The sequence below is a fragment of the Echinococcus granulosus genome, assembly GCF_000524195.1.
Source record: "Echinococcus granulosus chromosome Unknown EG_S00124, whole genome shotgun sequence".
In the NCBI taxonomy this organism is placed as follows: domain Eukaryota; kingdom Metazoa; phylum Platyhelminthes; class Cestoda; order Cyclophyllidea; family Taeniidae; genus Echinococcus; species Echinococcus granulosus.
Window position 1 is genome coordinate 89,002 of NW_020170504.1, and position 9,739 is coordinate 98,740.

Below are 9,739 nucleotides of genomic sequence, written 5' to 3' on the forward strand. Positions count from 1 at the left end.
AATCTTCCTGAGGGACCGCGACGTTGCAGGAACGCACTGGCGCATGCAAGGTCTCGAAACCATCGAAGATTAAATGACTTCTTGCTTTGAAGCTCAAATTCGGTAGTTAACGTTCCGTTTTCGTAGATTATCTCCGGTGTTTATCGAATAAAATGGTCTGTGCAGCTGTGTTTGACGCGCAGATACCCATATCCCCTAGTTCTTTTTGCGATTTGTGTGTTCTTCATCAGACTTGTTTGCATGTCAACATGTGTGGCGAGGCACTAATGTTGAATTGGATGAAAGTCGCATGAGTAGCCCGCTGCGGAGACCTACAATCTTACTCTCCCTATGCTGCGTCTCGCGTACTATTGTAAATCTCAACTGTCATTATCCACCTTAAGAACGAACACAATAATGACTCATAATATCGATCACAATATTTGAAGCAATGCACTGAGAGAAATCGTATATGTCTAGCAGGAGAAAAATACAAGCAAAATCAAGTTCGCGGACTTGTCCAAGTCGACGTGAAAAAAGTTGTCACCCATCCTCAAGAAGATGGCGAGGTGGGAGGCGCACTTGCGGGTAGACGAGAAAGCACAAGGGTGTAATCGAACGTGGAGAACCGTGACGGCATCTGACGCGCCAGTCGTCCAGCCACACCGACTAAGCCCATTCGTTTGAGTTGCTGAAACAGAAATGCAGCAGCTTGCTTTACCTCGATCCAGTGTGACACGGATAGCGTTGCCAAGAGGCTTACCTCAACCATCCAAGGAAAAGCGATGCTGGCGCAGTCCATAATGACCTTCTCATGTGTAAGGTCTGGGTGCTTTGTGTTCACGATGCCTGCAGGTGACGGCCCTCCCTTTACTGTGGGCGGCCCCAACTGTAAGGAGAGAATTCAAGCAGTGGTCAAATACCGGGTTGGATAGGTTGAAACGGATGGTAATGCAGTTGCTGAGGTTCCGTTTCGATCACCATTATTGGTGGCATAGCACTCCGCCAATGGCTGTAGCTATCTAATCCTTAAACTAGTAGTAACCCCTTCTTCATTCTCAGATGCTTTATAAAGTCCTCAGAGATGGTGATGACTGTAAAACTCATTTTGGAGAGGGTCCTTAACGGCTGGATAATATTCGATGGTGAGCCGATCGCTTTCAAGCAAAATATTTACTTGAGAGCGACATGAGAAGAAACATGATGCCCTCAGAATAGCCGTTTTCGTGGCAGGACCGTAAGCATTTCATTGATGGTTGCTTTTAGTTCATTCAAACCTATTCTACCTCCACAACTAACGATAGTGTAGAGCTTGAGTTCGGGCAGGTTGTCAACGGTGCGCACGTTCATAACATTTCCGGTGTCTTCGTGGATGCAGCCATTCCTATGTGACGTTTCGACGTGATATCCAGCCAATTACATTGACGTTGGTGTTCGTTTGGATCGCGTTGCCACCAATGCAGCGTCTCCAAAAACAAAAATAAAGCATTTGGGCAGAAGTACCAGAGACTATGGGCACAAACAGGGCATCATATTTACAATTTACCACGAATTCTGAGGACTGCTTTTGATTATTACGGTGGACTGAAATACTTGCTGGCGCATTCATCGGGTAATATTCTCTAAACGCATGAATGACGCAACGAAGGTACGTTCGTGCCAGTGGAAGGTAGAATATTGGACAAAATCGAGCTTACGGGAGTATCTGCATCGACAAAGCGACATTTAAGCCCACCCTACGATTGTTTTGTAAGTCAATGGTTTATCTCAATTTCTAGTTCCGCAATCCTGTGAAGCTAGTGAAACTTTGTGACAATTTCCTGCAATTCTTTAGTCAAATATGACAATTCTAAGAATAATTTACCGTCATATTATTATTGTCAAAGTAGAATGGTTTAATCTTATTTTTCTCTGCTACTAAGCTACTTGTCTGCGGCTCGATAAATCTTGTAATGATTACCAACATAGTTCTAGATAACTATCCAAAGATGGGATTGTAACGTAATGGTTGTTTGCTCAACTCTCAATTTTGGTAAAGGAATCACTGAGGTGCTCCGCCATTGTACCCTCTCCCAGCGGGCCGACTTTGGGGATACGCCACTAGCCCCAAGCCCTACTGTACGTAGACAATGCATATCCAGCCCTAGTATTATGTCTTCTTTCGTCTTCAGGGAAGTGTCAGGATGGTACACTGGTGGAAGCCGAAAACAAACCCGATCTTAAAGGGCAGCTGTCCAGATTTGCACTCCTGGGTTCTAAAACTCAGAGGGGCGGAAGGTGTGCATAAGCTGCGGATGGGAGAATATGCGCCGACCCATAACAGAAGGGCCGAAAGTGACGTCTCCCTTCGGCAACTACCCCATTTCCGTGGTCTGCAGGATAGTTATTAACAACGGAAGCAACACTTGCCGCGAACTATCTGAAAAAGTTCGTTACGGAGCTCTACACCGTACCTGTATGCGGATATCAATGATGTGAATAAGCAGTACCTTCTCCACTTCACCACCTGCTGGATGGAACCCAGCTTAACAGATATGGCTAGGCAGCACTGAAGTGAGAACCAAGTGGCAAGGAGGAATAGACGTAAAACCCTACCCCCACGTAACTAATTGCTCAAGCCTGTCCTTTATTACATGACGCCGCCTTTGAACCGATGTTCCTACGACTAGCAATGGATATACGTGATGATCAGCATCTTCCTCCATCTTCCAACACCGTTCCTGTACAGAACAAAACCACAGACCCAGTTGAATTGCCAAGGGGTACCAGTGACGGTGCGGTCGAGTATCGCCTCAGTTGCATGGGAATTCGGTGGCTGGCGCGAATGGCTCGTGGGTGTCCTCTTATGGCACTGATTACATTGTAATGGCTGACGTGGGGAATTAACCGAGGGGAGTGTTGTGGACGACGCTTAAAAGAAGGTAGAGGCTAGGTAATGCGTTGGTTGTATATTTAACTCTCAGTTTTGGTGAAGGGGACAGTTTGTGTCTCCTCCATTGTCCTTCATCGGGTAGGTTGCTCTCCAAGTCACACCAGTAGCCTTTAAGCTCCGAGTACTATGTCTTCCTTCGTTTTCAGGAAATTCTCGGGGCACTACCTTGCTACCAGTTCCAATTACTACATCGTTTATATCTCAATGTCAAGTTAAATGTGCACCTCAGCCAGCTTTATTGTTAATAAATCACGAATGTCATCATTCCCGTCAATGCCCGTAGTACGGAAATTGGGTGTACGATACATTTCCCAATACAGGTTTGGTTGAAACTTCCTAGCAAAACAACGCAAATCAAAGTTAGTAGTCCATGAAGTGGTAAGAGTATTTTACCTGCAATGGTACGGCACCGATTTTGACAGTAGGAGTTAGTGTTTGGTCCACATGGACTTTAAGTCTTCGAGGTGGCTCATCTATGAATAAGGTTATAACTTCCGGAACCTCAAACCTGCGTATCCATTGTCCACAAACTAGACTATAAGTGTTTCTATCCAACAGATCCAAGTAGACACGATATTTTGTCTTCGAAATGATGATATCTTTACGACACTCAGAGCCTCAAGAATGCATACATTGAAGCGGCGTTGATGTCAAGGGGGATCGGACGTTACACACCCGATGGACCTAGCAACTTGCGCGACAAAAAACTTGAATCGCATTTCATGTTTCTACCTTTTCAAGGGTAGGCAAGTATTTGGGATTCACTATATTTCTGGTCTGGAATCACCTAAGCAAGTCACATCCCTTCGCATGTCGACAAGAAAAAAAGGCTTTCATTGTCGCAAGAATCGTACAATGGTAACTAGATGCTCACAATTCGGTGTAAAGTGACTTCTTTGCGTTGTTGTGCGCGTGATAATAGTCTAGTAGCCACCAGAGTGAAACGAAACAGTTACCGTGTAATCACAGCCTCGCATGTTACGGCAATAAAATGAGGAGGTCCGTTTCGGCCTCATTTGCCGAAGCAACGATAGCGACGTCAGAAAAATTAGTGAAGACTGAGCAACTTAAGTAGGCATTCACAGCTCAAACAACCATACTACGTAATGTTAATACGTAGATGGAATATTAAAAATCCGATGTGTCAAGAAGTAAATTTTACCCTTTAAACGTTTGGAAAACTTGTTTTAAACCGAATAACCAATCTACAAAAAATGTCAGATCGAAAACCCCACCCGAAACCCCGACCCCAGAGCGTTCGTCCTTTACTAAGGCGGAAAATGAGGAGAAATCTTTTCTGCTGCTACTGACGCATAACTTACCTCAAATGCCAGACGCATTAATGCATCCAATAGCGGCAACTGCGGATGAAGCACAAAGAGGTGGGCCAGCCAAAAGCCACTGAACAGTGGCTTCACTAGCTCAACCTCCGCGACACTCATCCCCACTGAGGTGGCCACTTTGGCATCTTCCCCATCAAAGTAGTTCTTCATCAACCCTGCCGATGCATCCTTCGGTGATGAAGGACCTAACAGATGCTGCAGTCGAGTGATCACGAGGTCCAATGCTACCAGAGCACGATTGGAGTGCTTCTGCAGTGTAATCTGCTCACAGAGATATCGACCGTAGACACTTAACACTTCCACTACTTGCGCTCGTGTGAGCAACTTCACCGGAGGTTTAACAGGCGCCTCCCCTTCCGTTGTTTTCGAGGCCCTATGGGACAGTTTTTGCAGTAAGAACGATGTTTGCCTTGATTGGTTATCAAAATCTCCGGGCTCTTGAGCCTCCGCGGGGGTTCGACCATCATCGTGGTCGCATAATTCTTTCCATTACTTTGGTACGTCTGGAGTTACAACCTCCTAGAGATATTAATACGTAAAATGCTTACGGTTGTAGCTCTTCCACTCCTGGTGCTATCGCCGTTGCCACTGTAGATGATGACGCGCCAACTAGCAGTGGAATGGCCCCAATCCCTCCATCATCATCTTCTTCTTCGGTGCAGGTGAAAGAAGAGGGGAGTAGGTAGCTCAGGTGTTCGTCTGGGCCAGCGGTTTTGGCGGCGGTGACTAGATCCGCCATGGCCGCATTCACCGCTTTCCATACTGCCGCACGATCTGTGTTCGTGGCATCGCTTCCTGCGTTTAGCAGTGCGGTCACGTAGTGGGAGATGTTTGTGCCGCTCTCCTTCGTCTTATTGTTGCTCCCGATGGTACTGTTGTTGCTGCTCCCCTGGATGGTTATTGGTTAAAAAGAGGGAAATAGTGTTTGTGGTGAAAACCAAGAAAATGCAAGCATTTAATGGCAGTATAGTTTATGCAGGGAGTTATGCATGTGCATGTTGGGACGAACGCACCCCGTTTTTCTTTTTACGTTCCTTGGATGATGCAGACTTGGACAAACCTGGCAATGAAAAAAAAGGATTTAATCATCAGTTCTTCAAATATCGGAAACAACACCGTGGTACCTGGATAACCTTAACATATTCCTACGAATTCAAAGGAGATGAAATAGCAAACTAATGAAAAAGCATAACATATGTAAAATGAGCGTTTCTGCACCAAGTTTGCTTAAAAGGTTAGGTCTTAACACAAGTGACCGGTGGCCTCTGAAGCGATTTCCTCAATGAAATTCAACCGACAAAGGAATATGTGGAAAATTTTACATAATGAAGCTTCGAGAACTGGAAAAAGGTTAGTGAAGATCTACTAACTATTGGTTTCATACGGCGTCACCCAGCAATTTGACGTGCCACTGAGACCGAAATGAGCATTTGCGATCCACCGCAGCAGCCACACATCTCTGGCGCGCAGACCGAATACACCTCTGCCGACGGGCGCTTTCGAGGTCGGTGGCGTGGTAGCACCGCCGCTGTCTCGAGGACCCACGTAAACTTCGAGAGGTAGTTTAACCTGTAGCACAGGAAGGGGATAAATGAAAAATAACAACACATCAAAGAGTTAGGAAAGGTTTGTGAACCTTGTCGTTACTGCGTGACGAAGTGATGCTTGACTTAATACATCGTTTTTCAGCATCCCGAGGTTCAATCTCTGTTCATGCTACCACCTATGCCACTGGTAACTTCCGGGTCGCTGTCTTATAATGTAGAGGCAAAGTGGGCGCCGCGTAGGTGACAACTTCAGCGAATTCACACCACGATGACAATTCCGGCTTCATTGGTTGAATAAGACGCCAAAGAGAAATAGACGGAAGATATCTACTATGACTGAGTTCAGCATACTCCCCATATACGGAGAGGCTACAAATCAGTTATAAACACCCCTGTGAGGAACGCACACGATAACTAAGAAATATCTGAAGTCTTTACAACTCTACAAGTTGCAAGGAGCTAAAAATAACAGGCCATTTCAACGTAGTTAAAAATTAAACCTAAATTTATTCTGATTGACCGAACTCACCCCGACAAATATTGGCGAGGGGTTTCGCGACTAGCTTTTGAAATTATGTCTGCAAGCCTCTGCTCAATACATAATTGAGATTTAGGAATCGGTTGAAAGGCATATGAGAGCCCCCAACAACAAAAATTTGACGATCTAGCACCTCGCCATGAAAAAAGAAGCTGAGATTAATATTAGCAATCGACTCAGGCAGCTCAGCATTTGAATGAGTAAAGGAATGAGATGCACAGAAAATTTTCCAACTCATTTAAATAAGTTTTCGGAAACAGATTTATGTGAAATGTCACTGATGTTTAAAAACGCTTCCTGTAGCCCTTTAGTCAGTCAAAAACTTAAGTGACACTAATTGTTTACTTCGATCGGTTTAATGTTATTTAATATTCTAACTATTTGCTCAACTCCCGGTTTTTGGCAACGGGTTACTTGGAAGCTCCGCCACTCTACCTTCGTCGGACGGCCTGGCCTCCGAACCGTACCAGTAACTCCTGGTCCAGCCCTCTTGTAGGTCATCAATACGTTATATTGTCCGAGTATTGTCTTCCCTCGAATTCAGAAAAGTCTAAGGGTGCTACATTTGTGGCAGCGGAAAGCGAATTCGATCTTAAAGAACAATAATGCTGCAAAACCTTTCCGAAGCGAAAAAGCGCATATGCTGCGGATGGGAGAACATATGACGACGGTCTCAAAATGACGTCCACCTTCGACAATTACCCCAGCCCAATGGCCTGGAGAATAGCTGTTAGCAGTAGAAGTGACACTTGCCGTGAACCATCTGGAAATGCTCGTTACGGAGCTGCCTACCGTACCTGTATGGAAATATCAATTATGTGAACACGCAGTACTACCTCATCCACTTCTCTACCAGCTGGAGAGAACCCAAATAGACAGATACGGCCGGGTAGAGCTGAAGCGAGAACAACGTGGCAAGGAGGAATCAATGCGAAGCCCTATTCCCATGGAACTGTGTCGAACCCCGTCTCTTTTTAGATGACTGCTTTATGGCTAGTTTACCTACAACTAGCTATGGACACGTTCAATAACCAACACATTTTCCCGTCCCCAAATGCATTTCCCGTACAGAATGAAACAGCGAATCCGGTTGAATTGCCAAGAGGGATCAATGATGTTATGGTCAAGTATCGCCTCAACTGCATAAAAACCCTACGACTGGAGCGGCTGGCTCATAAATGTTCTCTTACGACACCGATTACGTTGTAATGACTGATGCGGGAGGTTGGCCAAGGAGAGCACCGTGGACGATGCTCAAAAGAGGAAAGGGGCTATAAAATATGCAGACTATTTAGCTCTCAGTTTTGGTAAAAAGGGACACTTTGGGTCTCCACCATTATTTTTTCGCCGGGCGCCCTGGTCTCCGAATCGTACCAGTAGCCTCAATCCCTTCCGCATGTGAACAAAACATTCCGCCTGAGTATTATCTTCCGTCTTCAGAGAAGTCTCGGAGTGCTACAGTTATACGCATTTTGGACAGTCGAGTCGTCATACAAGATTGCAATCGTATTATTTCTTATTTCCTTTTCGCTAAACAAATCTCGAATTTTCCTTATTCTTCACACATTTCTGCATTTGTTAAAACTCTCATAACGTCAACACACATTCAGTCCAACTTAGATGGTTATTATAAGTGAGGATAGAGAGATCGGAATGTTGATGAGACGATCCTTTTCTGCCGTAAAAATCATCCTAGCCTTCCACAACCAACATTCCAGTAGAAATGCCACCCAAGTCATTGACTTATATAATAGTAATATCTTCAGGTGAGTAGGCCAACATTCGATTGAGAATGGGTGAACGATTATCCATTGGAGTTTTCCACGGTTCACTATAACTTACTTTGGCGGTGAAAACGTAGTTGCTGATTAAATGATAATTGTGGCTATTCACTACCGTAAATGTTGTTAAGGAAAGAACAAAAAGGTGGCAAATAAGTGCACGAAGAAATTGGGAAACCAACGGTATTCTTGAGGTCGCGATTGTCGTAGTAGGCCACCCGGCCCTCGAAGTAAGAACCCGATATGGCGTAGGGAGCGAAACTAAAATAGGAGAAGGAGCATACGTGGTGCTCAGCTACTTTATTCAATAAAATAGTAAAAAAGCTAATTCTCACAGAAGTCCTTAAGGCGAAATCTAGACAGCGAGATTCCAATTTTTGATGAGATGAGGTACCTTAGTATCTACCTTAACGAATCGTAAAAGAGAATCCTTCAAAGCGCAATTCGAATTAGGAGACCATGTTGATACCCTCAATGATAGCGGTGACCCTTGTTTTTGAGAAGAGAAAACAAATTCTGTTGATTTAAAATCAGGCATTGCCTAGGCAATGAACACATTATCTCCATGTAATATTGACAGTGTTGAAACCATTCTATTTTCCAAGAACTACGGATAGACAGAAATACTTTAGCCCCATTACTTGTCCATGGAGGAGTAAATTTCATTGACTCAATCAGAATGTGATGCACCTAGATGGGACAAAACGAACGATAAAATCACACCGTAGTCACCCAAAAAAATCACAATAAACAGGGAAGTTAGATAAAAACACCTACTTCTCCTCAACCACCCCAAAGACCTCTGTCACACATTCTCCAGCAGCGAGGTGTCCAGGTACTGTGGGAAACTTCTGCAAATTTCCAAATATTGGATCCCTCTTGGGGGACTTCAAATTGGCATTCTGGTCATCGCCTCCTCCGTCCTCCCCAACGGTTTCATCACCACAACCACCATTACTGTTGTGAGTGAACCGTGCACAGGTCCGCTCGTAGTCCACATCCACCAGTGCTAAAGTGGCCAGACTCGTGGAGACCTCCAAAACGAATTGACAACTAGTTGAACCTTCGGAGGAGGTGGAGTTGGAGGCACTGCAGGTTGAGGAAGCGTTAGAAGCAGCAAGAGGCCAACGAACGAGGAGGGGATAGTGAGCCAGCTTATCTAATGCATCAGACTCCTTTGCGGTGTAGGAGACCTTCATAGTGTCGGCATAGAGGATCTAGTTAGTTTTTCGAGATAAATATGATGATTAAGAAATGGCGTCATTAATAGAGAAGGCAGTAAAGGGAACAATTTACCATCGCAATGAGTTGATGGGGTCCTTTGGCTAACTTGAAGCGGTACTTTGGATTGGCGATCTGAAAGAAATTGGAAATGGAGGAGCAAAATTACCTCCTATTCTTCCTGCGACGTTAATTTCACCTTCTACTACACTGTGAAAGAATCCCCTTCCCTGCCTGTAAAAAATCATTCACTAACTACTTATAGTGGTACGCGACTGTGCTTTAGCCTACCACGCTACCGTTTCGACATCGGAACGACTATAGATCTGCTTATGCAGGTAGCGCTTCCAGCCTTTCAGTACATCTCTGAATATGGAAATCAAGCAGGTATCGCAGGA

At 44.8% G+C, this 9,739-nt stretch overlaps 1 protein-coding gene across 1 annotated transcript in view; it reads right to left on the reverse strand. All coding sequences in view use genetic code 11, as the record gives it.

The window, feature by feature from the left end:
• Positions 1–532: 532 nt before the first annotated feature.
• The window catches only part of EGR_08923 (Tripeptidyl-peptidase 2), a gene marked incomplete at both ends in the record, with an annotated part of 36,776 nt that continues 27,569 nt past the window's right edge, over positions 533–9,739 (reverse strand). Inside the window, 9 exons of the mRNA XM_024498172.1 lie at positions 533–670; positions 743–868; positions 4,234–4,312; positions 4,803–5,143; positions 5,268–5,314; positions 5,625–5,823; positions 8,303–8,381; positions 8,898–9,337; positions 9,417–9,476. Coding sequence (XP_024347417.1) covers positions 533–670; positions 743–868; positions 4,234–4,312; positions 4,803–5,143; positions 5,268–5,314; positions 5,625–5,823; positions 8,303–8,381; positions 8,898–9,337; positions 9,417–9,476 — 1,509 coding nt within the window. The remainder of the gene's footprint in view (positions 671–742; positions 869–4,233; positions 4,313–4,802; positions 5,144–5,267; positions 5,315–5,624; positions 5,824–8,302; positions 8,382–8,897; positions 9,338–9,416; positions 9,477–9,739) is intronic.